At 39.2% G+C, this 18,532-nt stretch overlaps 3 protein-coding genes and 5 pseudogenes across 3 annotated transcripts; 5 read left to right on the top strand and 3 right to left on the bottom strand.

Annotated features, from left to right (window-relative positions):
* The first annotated feature begins 71 nt into the window (after positions 1-71).
* Positions 72-3,266, top strand: LOC125591681 (annotated as a pseudogene).
* A 176-nt stretch (positions 3,267-3,442) lies between these two features.
* LOC125591932 lies at positions 3,443-4,790 on the bottom strand (annotated as a pseudogene).
* Positions 4,791-5,246: 456 nt separating this feature from the next.
* On the top strand, positions 5,247-7,553 carry LOC125591931 (annotated as a pseudogene).
* A 590-nt stretch (positions 7,554-8,143) lies between these two features.
* LOC125591680 (intermediate cleaving peptidase 55, mitochondrial-like) lies at positions 8,144-8,856 on the top strand. The gene is made up of 3 exons (XM_048766291.1): positions 8,144-8,214; positions 8,296-8,351; positions 8,525-8,856. The coding sequence occupies exons 1-3, from the start codon at positions 8,188-8,190 to the stop codon at positions 8,688-8,690; spliced, it is 249 nt and encodes an 82-aa protein (XP_048622248.1). The 5' UTR covers positions 8,144-8,187; the 3' UTR covers positions 8,691-8,856.
* A 351-nt stretch (positions 8,857-9,207) lies between these two features.
* Positions 9,208-9,930, top strand: LOC106453161. Its single transcript, XM_013895416.3, has one exon. The coding sequence runs from the start codon at positions 9,267-9,269 to the stop codon at positions 9,771-9,773; it is 507 nt and encodes a 168-aa protein (XP_013750870.1). The 5' UTR covers positions 9,208-9,266; the 3' UTR covers positions 9,774-9,930.
* Positions 9,931-10,534: 604 nt separating this feature from the next.
* Positions 10,535-12,388, bottom strand: LOC125591929 (annotated as a pseudogene).
* Positions 12,389-15,460: 3,072 nt separating this feature from the next.
* On the top strand, positions 15,461-17,144 carry LOC106453159 (annotated as a pseudogene).
* Positions 17,145-17,669: 525 nt separating this feature from the next.
* On the bottom strand, positions 17,670-18,386 carry LOC125591679. Its single transcript, XM_048766290.1, is given in 3 exon segments — positions 17,670-17,924; positions 17,927-17,953; positions 17,956-18,386. Coding segments are annotated over 3 exon segments (501 nt in total). The 5' UTR covers positions 18,320-18,386; the 3' UTR covers positions 17,670-17,814.
* Positions 18,387-18,532: the final 146 nt, after the last annotated feature.

Below are 18,532 nucleotides of genomic sequence, written 5' to 3'. Positions count from 1 at the left end.
TGAAGATCGCAGCCCGCGCGGACCTGACCCGCCGTGACACGCTTAAAGACGAGCCCGCTACGGTACGGGACGGGACGGGAGAACCTGTGTGACATTCCTATAAGGAAGGATCCAAGTAGCTCCGACAACTAATCAAAAATTCCGACACTAAACCAAACCCGGATCCGACCCGGAAATAACAGACAACTCGTCCTCCACGATCTCCATCTCCAGTTTCAGTTTCCACCAAAAGAGAGCGAGAGAGAAAGATCTCAGAGAGACAAACCAAGATGTCGCTGAGGCCGAGCACACGCGCGGAGCTGAGGAAGAAGATATACAAGACAGGTGTTGACGCCGATGAAGCTAGGCGGAGGAGAGAGGACAACCTCGTGGAGATCAGAAAAAACAAACGCGAGGACAGTCTCCTCAAGAAACGCCGCGAAGGGATGATGCTCCAGCAGCAGCAGCAGCCTCTCGGAGCTGGTCTCGACGCCCTCCAGAGCGCTGCCGCCGTTGAGAAACGAGTAAGTCGCTGATCTGAATCTTTAGTTTCATTGGATCACAGAATTTAATTTATTACTGATGGATCTTTGTTTTTCTTATTGAAAGAGTGAGAATTTTGATTGTAATTGCCCTTTATTATAGATCTCAGCTTTATGACAACACATCTGATCATGTAGTAAACTCATCTACTGTTTATGTTCTGTTTTGACAGCTAGAAGGTATCCCATGATGGTACAAGGTGTTTATTATGATGATCCCCAAGCTCAGCTAGAAGCCACTACTCAATTTAGAAAGTTATTATCTATAGGTATGTTGACCATTTTATTTTAATTCTCCTTTCAGAATGTTATTATGTGTGTAATGATGGTAGTTTTGTAATTTTGATGAGCAGAGCGCAGTCCTCCGATAGATGAAGTGATCAAAGCTGGTGTTATCCCACGTTTTGTTGAGTTTCTTGGAAGGCAAGACCACCCACAACTTCAGGTATGTCTTATTAATGTCACCTTAGAGATTTAAGAATGGTCTGGTGGGCTTACTTTAAAATTTTTCTTTTCAGTTTGAGGCTGCGTGGGCTTTGACCAACGTTGCCTCGGAACATCAGATCATACTCGGGTTGTGATTGAACATGGGGCGGTACCTATCTTCGTTGAGCTTCTTAGCTCTGCTAGTGATGACGTTCGAGAGCAGGTTTGCCACTAACTAGCTGTAGATAATTGTGGTTCCCATTGTGCAGATTAGTAGATCACAAGAGGTTTGATGCAGCCTTGGGCCCTCAAGTCCAAGTTCTCTGGCCACATTTGTTTTATTTTTTTGTTTCTTTGATCTAATATATTATATTTGTATATTTTTAATTATGTAATTATAGTCAGCTAGGGGCTTCTCTGTAGTTCTAAAAGCTAAAATATTACGTTTTCTTATAAACTTTTAATCCGTTGTAGGCAGTGTGGGCCTTGGGGAATGTTGCTGGAGACTCGCCAAACTGCAGGAACCTTGTTCTCAGCTGTGGTGCTCTTATACCATTGCTGTCTCAGTTAAACGAAAATTCAAAGTTATCCATGCTAAGGAATGCTACATGGACCTTGTCCAACTTTTGTCGTGGGAAACCACCAACACCTTTTGAAGAGGTAGTTGCTAAACCGTTAATTTGTCTGTACAGTCTTATTTTATGGGGCAAATTTTTTAATATATGTTTGGTTGGCATGATGTTTGATATTTATATGTTCCAGGTGAAGCCTGCCCTGCCAGTTCTTCGGCAGCTTATCTATCTAAATGATGAAGAAGTTCTCACAGATGCCTGCTGGGCTCTCTCCTACCTTTCAGATGGCCCCAATGATAAGATTCAGGCTGTGATCCAGGCTGGTGTCTGTCCACGACTTGTGGAGCTTCTGAGGTTAGATTCTTATTGCTATATTAGTTGGTCTTTTCAACAATGGTGTTGACATCTTCAAATTTGTGATGTTTTTAATACCTCTTAGAAACTGAGTGTTAGTGTACTGACTAATATATATATTTCTTCAAGTCATCCATCACCTACGGTTCTCATTCCTGCACTTCGAACTGTTGGGAACATTGTAACTGTGATGACTCTCAGACACAGGTATGATCTGTGAAGAATGTTTCTATATAATGTTTTGGTTGTTTTGTTTAACATTTTGACTGCAACTATTTTTTTTGCTTTCCAGTTTATAATTGATAGTGGGCGTACTTCCACACCTTTATAATTTACTTACGCAAAATCACAAGAAGAGTATCAAAAAAGAAGCTTGTTGGACTATCTCAAATATCACTGCTGGGAACCAAGCTCAGATAGAGGTATGAGTTTTTTTTCTGCTATAATTAGCATTTCAATAATGCTATTTCATTTCTGATTCTGTAAAAAGTTATATTGAATATGTTCAAGTTGTGTTTACTCTCTTCTCTAGCAAATTTTATATTGTAGTTTTTCAGAAAGACAATTTTTAATCATTTTATATTGTTTAAACAATATAGGCTGTGGTTGGTGCTGGATTAGTACTTCCTCTTGTGCACTTGCTCCAGAACGCTGAGTTCGATATAAAGAAGGAAGCTGCCTGGCCATTTCCAATGCCACATCAGGAGGGTCTCATGAGCAGATTCAGTAAGTCGTCTCTAACTGACTTACACTTCATAGTGTTCACTCTTACATGTCTTATACCATCATGCAGATATTTGGTGAACCAAGGCTGCATCAAACCTATTTGTGATCTACTGATCTGCCCTGACCCTAGGATTGTGACAGTGTGCCTCGAAGGTCTTGAAACATTCTCAAGATCAGTGAGGCTGACAAGGAGATGGGACTAAACGGTGGGGTGAATCTCTATGCTCAGATAATAGAAGAGTCCGATGGACTAGACAAAATCGAAAACCTTCAGTCCCATGACAACAACGAGATATATGAGAAGGCTGTTAAGATCTTGGAGAGATATTGGGCTGAAGAAGAAGATGAAGAGCAGATTCTGACAGGTGGGAACGAGAATCCACAACAGGGATTCAGTTCGGTAATAACCAGCCAGCTGCTCCTCCTGGTGGATTTAAGTTTGGCTAAAAAAAACGTATAGAACAAATTGATATCGTGAGTTTGGGGGAAGTGTGAGATTAATTTTTTTGCAACTGTTATTTGATATTGGCAGGTTTGAGTTTGAGGTTTTGAGTACTGGTTCAAAACGGCTTTTCTGTTTTTTTTTAATTTGTCTGATTCATTCTGAGTTTGTTTGTATCTTAATATCTTAAAAGTCTGGGATAAAGTGTGGTTACTGGTTTAGGAATGATCACTTTTGTATTTGTCACTTCTCTCTTTGTTTGTTATTATAATTTTAAAAACTTTACTCGCCAAGTGGCAAATACAAGAAATGTTATTTGATTGTGTTTTACTTGTGTTTTCAGTGGGAAAGTAAACGCACATAAACCGAATTGCCTAAACCAAAATTCTTAAACCGGAATCTGAATATAAAATCAGTATCCAATTAAACCGAAATGCTTTTCTAATTTTAAGTATCAAACACCTTTGAAAGATCTTGAAATTACACAACATTGCTCATCAAACTTGTTAATGCCATGAGAGACATAGCTAAACTAGAACAGAGAGATTCAGCTTCAACTGATCTTTTTCAGCTCTAGAAACTCAGATGCTGCTCATCAGTTTTGTCCCTTTCTTCTGTTTGCTCTCAGGGACTAGAGGCTTGATGGCGTTTTAGGCTTTTGTGCTGACTAGCTTATGTGGGAGCACTGACACAGCAGCTACTACATAGGAGCCATTTGGTATTCTAGAAAGCGGTAAGAGTTCCACCATAACACATAACTGCACATTATTTTCACCACAATCTTCAGAATTTTATAAACATGTAACAAGGTTTTGAGTTCTTGACTATATGTAAATTATTACCTCCGGGATTTGAGATCCACAACTGAATCTGGTACAATGGCTTTCACTCCGGCCGCCACGGTTTCAAAGCATTTAGTGCGGTCCAGCAAAGGACATTGGTCTAGAACCTCTGATGCTTTTTGAATCTTTCCTTTTGCCTCCTCCACACCTCTTCGATTATACCCAGCTGCAAACTATATGGTTGGTATATGGTTAAGAACCATTTCCATGAAATCTAACAATATCAACTTGTTTTTTTTTTTTTACCTTCACTGGTGTTGATAGTGTGTTTTGTTTATCATCTACAAACCGCTGAACAAGCTTCGATACTGTCTCCTGAAGTTCTTTCTCTGTCAAAGCACAAGTAGCTTGTACAGGAATATCCGATGGCACCAGCTGCATCATTCAAATCATAAAGTACTAATTTCGTCAGTGATCAAAAGCTCTAGCAGAGTGAGACAGTCAACAACATAGACTTCAAACAAATGATATTTCACTAACTAACATTTCACCAAATGAGTTTATGCATAAGAAGATAATAAGAAGACTTACACTGGCGCCTTCAGAGCTCCAGATTTCACACACTGGAAGACTCTCGACACTATATCTGTAGTATCCGTAGAGTTGTCAACAGGGAAGTAAAAAGAAGCAAGCCACTCTTTGTCAGCTTAACCAATGACATGAGAGACTTATGTTCTTCATTGACACTTTCTTTGGCCGGTTGAGATCCTCAGCATTCAGATTCTCACCTAAAGAAAGGCACCAAAAAAATTAAAAAAAAAAAAAAAAAGAAGACAAACCAGTGACTATACTCTTCAAAAGTCACCTGTTTCTTCTGTCTCTTGTGCACAAAGTTTGGTCTTTTAGATTCATCAGAAGACTTCAAAACTTCACCTAAGGGCAACAGCACCTTTCCAAGGATGGACATGGCCTCTTGGTAGCACTCTTCTCTCTTTCTGATAAGCTCACAACAGATAAGACCATTGAGGGAAACAAGCAATCAATAAAGAAAAGAGGGAAAACAAATCATACTGATGCTGCAGGTGACGAGGAAGCCGGAATGAGAATGATGAAGCAGAGAAGAGGGAGCTGTGTAGTCGAACCGAGGGATGTTATATGACGCTCGCGTGTTGCTCCCATGGCGCCATTGTTTCAGCTTCCTCTTCTCTTTCTCTCTTTTCGCCAACAGGGTCTCCTCAATTGCTCTTCCAACATCCTTCACTACTTCTTCTGCAGCAGCCATTGTTTTGTTACTCTCTATGAGCTGCGGAGAGTCTTATCTCAAAAGGACGAAACTCCGAATCGATTTATCTACCCCTTCTCTCTATTCTGTGTGGTTTGGTCTGAAGAAACTCAAAGCCTTGACCTTTAGCAGTTTGATGTGATGGGTCGGCTGAACGCACCTTTAAAGTTTAAACAGCTAAAACCCTGAAACTCTCTCAACCATTGGATTAAGCGGTTTGGAAAGTGCGATTGCGTTTTCTTAACAGTGCGTTTTGATAGATCTGCTGAAACTCTCTCCACTATCTTTTTCGTTTAAGTTCGATTAAGCGGTTTGGAAAGTGAGATTGCGTCCTGAAACGCGACTTTTCATTAAGACAACGCACCTCAAAGCAGCTAAAACTAAAACCCTGAAGTCTTAAGAGGTCAAATCGATCTACTCAAAGAGTCTGTGTCTCTGGGGAGAGGAGGAGGAGAGATGCAAGTACTGCGCGGAATCTAGCTCAGAGAGTCTCAAGAAGCCAGGTATGCTCTCAATTCATTCTTTCTCGATGGTTATTGTCTTCTTTGTTATTTCGCGTTTGAAGATTGATCTTCTAAACCATAAAGTTTCATCCTTTGAATGAAAGTAATTGACTTTTTAGAAAATTTACATAAAGCCTGAGACTTTATTGTGTTTCATCTCTGTGTGCTCTGTTCATTTATCTACACTACAACTTCGAAAACATATACATTTGCTAGCTAAGAGACACTTTGTTTATGAAATGGTGAATGAAAGTAATCAACTTTTAATCAAATTTACAGAAAGCCTGAGACTTTATTTGCAGAAAGTACTTATTGTTTGTGTTTCATCTCTGTATCCTGTTCTTTATCCACACTACATGTTCAAAAGTATAGACATTTGCTTTTAGGCTAAGAGTCACTTTGTTTACGAAATGATGTTTCTTCAGGTCATCAGTCGCTATGCATATTCAACTCAACGGGTCAGAGACATTGGTCAGCCAACTCCAGCATCTCATCCTCATGTAACTATCTTCTACTCTATTTGCAAATGCTTTTATTATGCTCTCTGATGGTTCCCCTCTCTGCATCAGTTAATGGCCGAAGGAGAGGTCACACCAGGAATAAGAATAGAGGAATACATTGGTAGAAGGAAGAAACTTGCTGAGCTTCTTCCTCAGAACAGCTTAGCCATCGTTTCTTCAGCTCCTATGAAGATGATGACAGACGTTGTTCCATATACGTTCAGACAAGAGGCTGATTATTTGTATCTAACTGGCTGCCCAGCAACCGGGTGGCGTGGCTGTTTTAAGCAGTGAACACGGTTTAGGCATGTTCATGCCGGAATCAACTCCTAATGTATGGTTAATTTATCTGTTTTAGTACATGAATTTCGTTATAGAGACTGTTTGGTGATTTAGAAGAGTTGGTTTGTGGTTTTAGGACATTGCTTGGCAAGGAGAAGTAGCTGGAGTTGATGCAGCGTCAAAGGTTTTCAAGGCGGAACAAGCATATCCTATAAGCAAATTACCAGAGGTAACTTATATATTTAAGTGTCAGCTCTTGTAAAATGTTTTATTTATATGTTCTTTGAATGTACAGATTCTTTCAGACATGATAAGAAGTTCTTCCAAAGTGTTTCACAATGATCAAACGGCCTCACAAAAATACACAAACTTGGATGAGTTTAAAAAGTCAGCATCACTTGGCAAAGTGAAGTCTCTTTCAAGTTTTACTCATGAGCTGAGGTTGATTAATCACCTGCAGAGCTCAAATTGATGAGAGAGTCTGCTTCTATTGCCTGCCAGGTACTCCTGTGTGACAACTGTGTTTATACACTTGAGACAATAGCTATTTAGACAATGAGCTTTTTTTATTCTCAGGGTCTTCTGAAAACAATGCTACATTCGAAAGGGTATCCTGATGAAGGCATCTTGGTAGCCAAAGTTGAGTATGAGTGTCGGATAAGAGGTGCTCAGCGAATGGCGTAAGTCTCCTCTACATGTCTATCTACTCCATGAATAAATTAAATAAGTACTCCTTATTCCTAATGAGAAGAATGTTTTCATTTTTTTATTCCTTAGATTCAATCCTGTAGTTGGTGGCGGTTCTAATGCTAGTGTGATCCACTATTCACGTAATGATCAGCGAGTAAGTTTGACGAAATTCTACTCAATTTACTAATACAGAGATGTGTTCTTGAAGCCAACATATATAAATACATCTGTGCAGATAAAAGATGGTGATCTTGTCTTGTTGGACATGGGCTGTGAGTTACATGGTTATGTAGTGATCTTACTCGGACATGGCCACCTTGCGGAAAATTCAGTTCTCTTCTTCAGGTTTTTATTTATCAAGAAACTCATTCTTCGAGCTCTTTTCTCATTGAAGATAAAAACATTGATGATACTTGTGGTTTTTACAGGAAGAGCTATATGATCTATACTTGAGACAAACAAAGAGTCCATAAAGCTATGCAAGCCTGGTACAACCCATCCGTCAGCTAAACACATATTCGGTATATAAAACTTATCTTCAACTGTGCTGGAGATGTATGAAACACACAAAACAGTTTTGCCAAAATGTGAAATAAATTCATATAGAAATCTGAATTACAAATATTTTCATAAGCTTATATGGACCAGAGATGTCATATATAATCACAAAGACCCATCAGCGTTAAACTTAAAGAGGTTTATTTGCCAACAAAATGCTATTTGAACTCAGATGATGCTTTGTGGTTTTGCAGACCGATATGTGTGCGATGGACTGATGAAGATGGGGATCTTAAAGAATCGTAGACTGTATCACCAGCTGAATCCAACATCCATAGGTATGCAATGTTGAAACCTCGATCACGTTAACTTATTGGTTTGTTCATCCAATCATAAATTTGCATGTTTGGACGAGGAAACCAAAACAATTAATTAAGTTTGGTTAACGTGCTGGTGCATACAACCTTGTTTAATTGTCTGCCATTGTGCTGTTAAACATGCAACGAAAAAAAAAAAACACAAAATGTTATCTAACAAAGTTCTCTTTTTGATGGATAAAAAAAAGGTCACTACTTGGGATGGATGTGCATGATTCTTCTTCTGTAGGATATGACCGCCCTTTGGTACCCCGGTTCTGTAAGTAATCTAAACTCTTATTACATGTTCACCTTGTTAACTTGCCCTCATCCTGCATTAATAACTAAACTATTTGGACAGGTGATCACAATTGAGCCAGGAGTCTACATTCCATCTTCATTCAACTGCTCTGAAAGGTATAACATTGCTGTCTTTCAAACTCTTTAATGCAACAACTTCATGTAAGAGATTGTGTTATGTAGATCCGTGAGATTAAACTGCAAATTAACCACAGGACATGCCATGATCTATCAGATAAGAAATCTTTGGTTATGTGAAATTGCTTAAATAATTCTTGATAAATTTGCAGATTCCAAGGGATAGGGATAAGGATTGAGGATGAAGTTCTGATCACTGAGACAGGCCACGAGGTGCTAACAGGGTCAATGCCTAAGGAGATCAAACATATAGAGACGTTATTGAATAATCACTGCCATGAAAACGCTGCTCAGAGCTTCGCCAGTTTCTCTTCCTAAGTTTAAAGGTTACAGTTGAGCTGTTACTTAGAAACAATATATTTTAGATGTTATGAATAATGATAAAATTTGAAATAATATAATGATGATTTGATTTGATTTGACTGGACCAAGTTTATAGCGAAACAGTACCAAGTCATCAAGTTTCAAGATAGTAAGGTGACAATCACAATCAGTAAGTTAGACGTTGGAACTCTTGTAATTATGTGAACTACAATGTTTACTTGAATTCTAAAGATATTATTCAATTCGATTTATACCAAAATAATTGAGGACACAACGGTTACTGGTTAGCTGTTGAAGAAAAGGTGAGTTGATAGGCCCTGCATTTACACGCAGAGGGCCATGCATGCACCATCTATCATATAACAAGTAACAACAATAATTGCTATCACTATTGTCTGATGATGATTACTATAGTCACCCATAGACCTGCCCAACCATGTCCATTAATGCTTTCTCCATGTACCGACATACCACACAACCTATATATAACAAGGTTAAGTCGCCTCTTACCACAACACACAACTTCAGCTTTGAGGTAAAGCGTAAACTTTAAAAGAAAACAGAACAGAGATGGGTTTGGTCACAGAGGAGGTGAGAGCTAAGGCAGAGAAGTACACCGGAGATGAGATATGCCGAGAGAAAACAAAAGTCTTCCTCAAGGAAATATCTATGCCCAATGGCTTACTACCGTTGAAGGACATTGAAGAGGTTGGGTACGACAGAGAGTCAGGTGTTGTGTGGCTGAAGCAGAAACAGAGCATCACCCACAAGTTCGAAACGATCGATAAGCTTGTCTCCTACGGAACCGAGGTCACTGCCGTTGTCCAGACGGGTAAGATCAAGAAGCTCACTGGAGTCAAGGCCAAGGAGCTTCTCATCTGGGTCAGTGTCAGTGAGATCTATACAGAGGAGAAAGAGAAGATCACGTTCAAGTCACCAACCACACTGTCCAGGACTTTCCCTGTCCCAGCTTTTATTGTCCCAGAGGAAGTGGAACCTGCCAAGGAAGAACCTGTCAAGGAGAAGAGCAGTGAAGCCGCCGAGGTTACGGAGGCTGTTGCAGTCAAGGAGGCCTAATCAAGCCGAGAGTTAGTAGTGTTTCTCACTGCTCTTACGCTCATGTATTACTACCACTCGTTTCTGCTTCTTTTACTACCTGTAATAAGATGTCACCAACATCCTCCTGTATACAAAAAAATACCGAAATTATCTATAACTACATTAAAGCTGGTTATGTATGTGACTTCAAGAACACTGGAAACATATTAGCAAGCCAAAGTGAAAGCTACATCGAGATCTTTTCAAAATGTTTTACAACCTCAAAAAGTTTCCCTCACGTGTTAAATCGTGTGCATACCCACTTACATGGCGTACTGCTTATTCTTTACTATGTATAGCAACATCGTTCATATGCACTGGCTATAGTTACTTACCCGCTGCTCGATAAGAAGTTACAGCGTAGCTTCACTCTATATTTCAATTACATTGATTGAGGTTTTGAATCATTTTCTTTCAAGTAATTGCTCAACTGAAATATTGATCGAGGTTTTGAATCATTTTCTTTCACGTAGTTGCTCAACTGAATTCATCAGACGAGGATCTTGAAGATGAGGTGCATCGAAATCATAAAGAAACGTAAATTTTCTGAAGCTAAACATACGCCATAGGAGATACAAAAATGTTATATAGGGTAAAATCGAAAATGTCAAATACATGTAAAAGAGAATATAATAAACCTCTTTCTTAATCCCTTGCAAAATATTTATTGGTAAAACGAATCAGTAAAAAAAACATGGTGTGGCTTATGGCAAATCTTCTTTATACACTGCTTTTGCTCACTAAAACATGTTCTTCTTTTCAGACAAGGGTAAAGGCAGATTGTACCGTGGACTGGAACCGTGATGCGATTGTCTGTGAGGCAAACTGCTGAAACTGTTCTTCTTTTCATCTGCCAACAAATAAAAAGTGTTAAGTCTAATGATCTATAGCCCATTTGACTATTATAAGGGCTATACTGGAATGGATCTTACCTTTCTTGCACTTTGTGAAGCCGATGATATTAGCCGCGTTAAGGGACAAGCAAACGCCGACAACAAAAGCAGATAGTCGGCCTGAAACCTTATCAGTGAAAATATCCCAAGACTAACCACGCAGCTGCCTGAAGATAGGACAAACAAAAAACAAGATTCAGCTGCGGTAAAAGACAGCATAATGTTTTCACAAGTTTGTAATTGCTGACGCTAGAACACTAAACCCATTGCTACCACCATCTCAAGGCTCATTCTTACTCTCTATAGGTCGCCTTGTAATGCAACTGAGCCTATAGGGTTTTAAGCTACCAACTATTAGTCAATCTGATATGCAGGATCATAGATTATACTAATGCAATTTCAACATGCACAATAACAGTGGTCAACTTTTAGTCCCCCAGATTACTTCTCCCTAATCTCCCTATTTTGCAATGTGTATGCGGGTGATTGACTCAAATGTCAATTGCCACTAACTCAGAAGGAGAATCGTTTGTCACAAACTCATAGATAAAAACTCATTTAAACGTTAGCTTGTGGTGGGGATGAGAGAAGTCAGCGATCTATATAGGTTAGTGTGGGATACTAAAAGACAGCTTCGAAATTCGTCTCACCGTTTGCAAAACATTTGCTTCATCATTAGGGTCATGTTCATTCTTTCCTATTCTTACTTCTACTCCTCCACTAAAGTTCCGGTGAGTGAAAAGTGACAAGCTCATAGGCAAGTAAGCATAGATAGGAACAACTAGTTGAAACATTTGGGGTCGTGTTCATTATTGCCCGTTCTTACTACTAATCCTAATGCTCCACAAAAGTTTCAGGTGCATTGCAAACAGGTTAAGCGATAAGCTACAAACTGTAGTCAAAGATAGGAACTACTCACTGCAAGGTAAAGCGTCCACCAGAAAACCAGGAGTCTTTCTGTTCATCCGAGCCAGGACTGATACACAGACAAACGAAATAAATGAGGTAAAACTAGTAAGAATTTTTTGCTTAATGAATAAAGTAAAAAGTAAAAGCATTAAGCAAAAAGAGAGGGCTAACCTCCTGGTCAAGAGACTCAAACTTCCAGACACTTTCACCCAAGTCATTGATCTCGTTTCCACCACCTGAGACCAACAAGTATACGCCCACTCACATTCTTAACCACCCAGAAGTCAAGTGCCGCGAGAAGAACAGTCACCACAAAGATAATAACAAAGCTGTTGAGAAGAGAGCCGAGAGAATGTAAAACGCCAACGCAGCACCCTGCCCCCAAAACAAACTTGTTACCATTCTCCACCTCACTTATAAAAAAAGTCTAAAAAGACTCATACTCAGGCTCATCATACCTTGAAGAGAACATGGAAGAGACACTCTTCGGATTCGCATAGTTTTCAACTGGTGGCTGCATTGAATTAACAACGAGAATAATCACATCTGAGTCTAATTAAACCGATTCTTAACATAGCATTTCTATCTAGCTCAAGCCTTCCAATTTAATGTCTACACACACATTCTCCTCCGAGACGAATTCGAAGAGCACAGATCTAACACAATCACGTCCAGATCGAGCAGCTAATCGAGCTTAATCAAGAATCGGATAAGCAATCTAGCTCAGAATTAATCATTCACCTGGTTAGGATCCATCTTTCGAAGTATCCGAATGTATCAACCCCGACGCCGATCAGAGATGGAATCCTAATACTGATCTTCCCTCCGAGAAAATTATCTTCGTTCGGTACCAGCAGATCTTCAAACTCTTGCGCGTGTTTTCTTAGCGTTTTAATTCTAATCTATAGGCCCAAGTGAGTGTCCTTTATAGCCCATTAGGCCCAATATAAAAGGTTGGGTTAAGAATCTAGTACAAATATCAATGCCTTAACACACACGTAACAAGATTTCACTAATGTCAACCTAAAAGAGACCTAACATAGTTTGTTTTTCTTTTCTTGCTTTTCACCATCTGGCTGAAAATCTAGTATAGATATAGGTTCCTTAGTACGCACATAAAGATCTAACACTTTCAAACCCTAAAAAAACAGAATCTAGTACAAACTGTCTTTTCACCTACATTTTTGGCTACAATATCTCGTTTTCAGGTTACATTGTTCACAACAATAATTGTTGTGTGTTGATGATTGCCATAGTCACCCATAACCTGCTCAACCATGCCCATTAATGCATTTTACATGCACCGTATACACACAACCTATATATAACAAGGTTAAGTCGCCTCTTATCACAACACACCAACTTCAGCTTTGAGGTAAAGCTTAAACTAAAAAAAAGAGCAGAGATGGTTTGGTCACACAGGAGGTGAGAGCTAAGGCAGAGAAGTACACCGGAGATGAGATATGCCGAGAGAAGACAAAAGTCTTCCTCAAGGAAATATCTATGCCTAATGGTTTACTACCGTTGAAGGACATTGAAGAGGTAGAACTGGAGAATCTTATGTAACTTGATTTGTCTGTACAGTCTTATATTATGGGTCAAAAAATTTAATTACATGTTTGGTGCGTTTCCTCACCGTTATTCAAGCATGATGTTTGATATTTATATGTTCCAGGTTAAGCCTGCCCTGCCAGTTCTTCGGCAACTTATCTATCTAAATGATGAAGAGTTCTCACAGATGCCTGCTGGGCTCTATCTTACCTTTCAGATGGCCCCAATGATAGATCCAAGCTGTGATCCAGGCTGGTGTTTGTCCACTACTTGTGGAGCTTCTGAGGTTAGCTCAATTTTGCTATATTATTGCTATATTAGCTGGTCTTGTAGTTTTGTTCTTCAGATTCTTATCCCCCAACAATGGTGTTTGACATTTTCAAATTTGTGATGTTTTTTAATACCTCTTAGAAATTGAGTGTTAGTGTACTGACTAATATATATATATATATATATATATATATATATATTTCTTCAAGTCATCCATCACCTACGGTTCTCGCATTCCTGCGCTTCGAACTGTTGGGAACATTGTAACTGGTGATGACTCTCAGACACTGGTATGATCTGTGAAGAATGTTTCTATATAATGTTTGATTGTTTTGTTTAACATTTTGAGCAGCTGCTGTCAAAATGTTGGCTTTTCATCAAAGGATTCTTGTAAAAAATTCTTAAGAGATCATACCATTTCTGGAGTCATCACCCGTTAGAAAAAATAAAAAAAAAACATAAAAAAAAAAAAAAAAAAAAAAAAAAACAATGTTCTCCACTAGTTCAAATGTCGCAGGAATGAGAACCGTAGGTGATGGATCCTTTGAAGAAATATATTATATATATATATATATATAATATATTAGTCAGTACACTAACACTCAATTTCTAAGAGGTTTAAAAACATCACAAATTTGAAAATGTCAAACCCATTGTTGGGGATAAGAATCTGAAGACCAACTACAAGACCAGCTATGTATATCAATATATAAAAAATTTGAGCTAACCTCAGAAGCTCCACAAGTAGTGGACAAACACCAGCCTGGATCACAGCTTGGATCTATCATTGGGGCCATCTGAAAGGTAAGATAGAGCCCAGCAGCATCTGTGAGAACATCTTCATCATTTAGATAGATAAGTTGCCGAAGAACTGGCGGCAGGCTTAACCTGGAACATATAAATATCAAACATCATGCTTGAATAACGTGAGGAACGCAACCAAACCTGTAATTAAATTTTTTTGACCCATATATAAGACTGTACAGACAAATCAAGTTACATAAGATTCTCCATTTCTACCTCTTCAATGTCCTTCAACGGTATAAAGCATTAGGCATAGAATTTCCTTCCTTGAGGAAGACTTTTGTCTTCTCTTCGGCATATCTCATCTCCGGTGTTACTTCTCTGCCTTAGCTCTCACCTCCTGTGTGACCAAACCCATCCGCTCCTGTTTTTTTAGTTTTAAGCTTTACCTCAAGGCTGAAGTTGTGTGTTTGATAAGAGGCGACTTAACCTTGTTATATATAGGTTGTGTGGTATACGGTGCATGTAAAATGCATTAATGGGCATGGTTGAGCAGGTTTGGGTGACTATGGCAATCATCAACACACAACAATTATTGTTTGTGAACAATGTACCTGAAAACGAGATATTGTAGCCAAAATGTAGGTGAAAAGACAGTTTGTACTAATTCTGTTTTTAGGGTTTGAAAGTGTTAGATCTTTATGTGCGTACTAAGGAACCTATATCTATACTAGATTTTCAGCCAGATGGTGAAGCAAGAAGAAAAACAAACTATGTTAGGTCTCTTTTTAGGGTTTGACATTAGTGAAATCTTGTTACGTGTGTGTTAAGGCATTGATATTTGTACTAGATTCTTAACCCAACCTTTTATATTGGGCCTAATGGGCTATAAAGGACACTCACTTGGGCCTATAGATTAGAATTAAAACGCTAAGAAACACGCGCAAGAGTTTGAAGATCTGCTGGTACCGAACGAAGATAATTTTCTCGGAGGGAAGATCAGTATTAGGATTCCCTCTTCTGATCGGCGTCGGGGTTGATACATTCGGATACTTCGAAAGATGGATCCTAACCAGGTGAATGATTAATTTCTGAGCTAGATTGCTTATCCGATTCTTGATTAAGCTCGATTAGCTGCTCGATCTGGACGTGATTGTGTTAGATCTGTGCTCTTCGAATTCGTCTCGGAGGAGAATGTGTGTGTAGACATTAGAATTGGAAGGCTTGAGCTAGATAGAAATGCTATGTTAAGAATCGGTTTAATTAGACTCAGATGTGATTATTCTCGTTGTTAATTCAATGCAGCCACCAGTTGAAAACTATGCGAATCCGAAGACGTGTCTCTTCCATGTTCTCTTCAAGGTATGATGAGCCTGAGTATGAGTCTTTTTAGACTTTTTTTTATAAGTGAGGTGGAGAATGGTAACAAGTTTGTTTTTGGGGGCAGGGTGCTGCGTTGGCGTTTTACATTCTCTCGGCTCTCTTCTTCAACAGCTTTGTTATTATCTTTGTGGTGACTGTTCTTCTCGCGGCACTTGACTTCTGGTGGTTAAGAATGTGAGTGGGCGTATACTTGTTGGTCTCAGGTGGTGGAACGAGATCAATGACTTGGGTGAAAGTGTCTGGAAGTTGAGTCTCTTGACCATGAGGTTAGCCCTCTCTTTTTTGCTTAATGCTTTTACTTTTTACTTTATTCATTAAGCAAAAAATTCTTACTAGTTTTTACCTCATTTATTTCGTTGTCTGTGTATCAGTCCTTGGCTCGGATGAACAAGAAAGACTCCTGGCTTTTCTGGTGGACGCTTTACCTTGCAGTGAGTAGTTCCTATCTTTGACTACAGTTTGTAGCTTATCGCTTAAACCTGTTTGCAATGCACCTGAAACTTTTGTGGAGCATTAGGATTAGTAGTAAGAACGGGGCAATAATGAACACGACCCCAAATTGTTTCAACTAGTTGTTCCTATCTATGCTTACTTGCCTATGAGCTTGTCACTTTTCACTCACCGGAACTTTAGTGGAGGAGTAGAAGTAGAGAATAGGAAAGAATGAACATGACCCTAATGATGAAGCAAATGTTTGGCAAACGGTGAGACGAATTTCGAAGCTGTCTTTTAGTATCCCACACTAACCATATATAGATCGCTGACTTCTCTCATCCCACCACAAGCTAACGTTTAAATGAGTTTTTATCTATGAGTTTGTGACAAACGATTCTCCTTCTGAGTTAGTGGCAATTGACATTGAGTCAATCACCCCATACACTTGCAAAATAGGGAGATTAGGGAGAAGTAATCTGGGGGACTAAAAGTTGACCACTGTTATTGTGCATGTTGAAATTGCATTAGTATATCCTATGATCCTGCATTATCAGATTGACTAATAGTTGGTAGCTTAAAACCTATAGGCTCAGTTGCATTACAAGGCGACCTATAGAGAGTAAGAATGAGCCTTGAGATGGTGTAGCAATGGGTTATGTGTTCTAGCGTCAGCATTACAAACTTGTGAAAACATTATGCTGTCTTTTACCGCAGCTGAATCTTGTTTTTGTTGTTTCCTATCTTCAGGCAGCTGCGTGGTTAGTCCTTGGGATATTTTCACTGATAAGGTTTCAGGCCGACTATCTGCTTGTTGTCGGCGTTTGCTTGTCCCTTAACGCGGCTAATATCATCGGCTTCACAAAGTGCAAGAAAGGTAAGATCCATTCCAGTATAGCCCTTATAATAGTCAAATGGGCTATAGATCATTAGACTTAACACTTTTTATTTGTTGGCAGATGCAAAGAACAGTTTCAGCAGTTTGCCTCACAGACAATCGCATCACGGTTCCAGTCCACGGTACAATCTGCCTTTACCCTTGTCTGAAAAGAAGAACATGTTTTAGTGAGCAAAAGGCAGTGTATAAAGAAGATTTGCCATAAGCCACACCATGTTTTTTTTACTGATTCGTTTTACCAATATAATATTTGCAAGGGATTAAGAAAGAGGTTTATTATATTCTCTTTTAACATTTTTGACATTTTCGATTTTACCCTATATAACATTTTTGTATCTCCTATGGCGTATGTTTAGCTTCAGAAATTTACGTTTCTTTATGATTTCGATGCAACCTTCATCTTCAAGATCCTCGTCTGATGAATTCAGTTGAGCAACTACGTGAAAGAAAATGATTCAAAACCTCGATCAATATTTCAGTTGAGCAATTACTTGAAAGAAAATGATTCAAAACCTCAATCAATGTAATTGAAATATAGAGTGAAGCTACGCTGTAACTTCTTATCGAGCAGCGGTAAGTAACTATAGCCAGTGTAGCAGTGCATATGAACGATGTTGGCTATACATAGTAAAGAATAAGCATTACGCCATGTAAGTGGGTATGCACACGATTTAACACGTGAGGGAAACTTTTTGAGGTTGTAAAACATTTTGAAAAGATCTCGATGTAGCTTTCACTTTGGCTTGCTAATATGTTTCCAGTGTTCTTGAAGTCACATACATAACCAGCTTAATGTAGTTTATAGATAATTTCGGTATTTTTTTGTATAACAGGAGGATGTTGGTGACATCTTATTACAGGTAGTAAAAGAAGCAGAAACGAGTGGTAGGTAATACATGAGCGTAAGAGCAGTGAGAAACACTACTAACTCTCGGCTTGATTAGGCCTCCTTGACTGCAACAGCCTCCGTAACCTCGGCGGCTTCACTGCTCTTCTCCTTGACAGGTTCTTCCTTGGCAGGTTCCACTTCCTCTGGGACAATAAAGCTGGGACAGGGAAAGTCCTGGACAGTGTGGTTGTGACTTGAACGTGATCTTCTCTTTCTCCTCTGTATAGATCTCACTGACACTGACCCAGATGAGAAGCTCCTTGGCCTTGACTCCAGTGAGCTTCTTGATCTTACCCGTCTGGACAACGGCAGTGACCTCGGTTCCGTAGGAGACAAGCTTATCGATCGTTTCGAACTTGTGGGTGATGCTCTGTTTCTGCTTCAGCCACACAACACCTGACTCTCTGTCGTACCCAACCTCTTCAATGTCCTTCAACGGTAGTAAGCCATTGGGCATAGATATTTCCTTGAGGAAGACTTTTGTTTTCTCTCGGCATATCTCATCTCCGGTGTACTTCTCTGCCTTAGCTCTCACCTCCTCTGTGACCAAACCCATCTCTGTTCTGTTTTTCTTTTAAAGTTTACGCTTTACCTCAAAGCTGAAGTTGTGTGTTGTGTAAGAGGCGACTTAACCTTGTTATATATAGGTTGTGTGGTATGCGGTACATGGAGAAAGCATTAATGGACATGGTTGGGCAGGTCTATGGGTGACTATAGTAATCATCATCAGACAATAGTATAGCAATTATTTGTGTTACTTGTTATATGA

This window comes from Brassica napus, chromosome C8 (assembly GCF_020379485.1).
Source record: "Brassica napus cultivar Da-Ae chromosome C8, Da-Ae, whole genome shotgun sequence".
Taxonomy (NCBI): domain Eukaryota; kingdom Viridiplantae; phylum Streptophyta; class Magnoliopsida; order Brassicales; family Brassicaceae; genus Brassica; species Brassica napus.
This window is presented reverse-complemented; position numbering and strand designations above follow the sequence as displayed.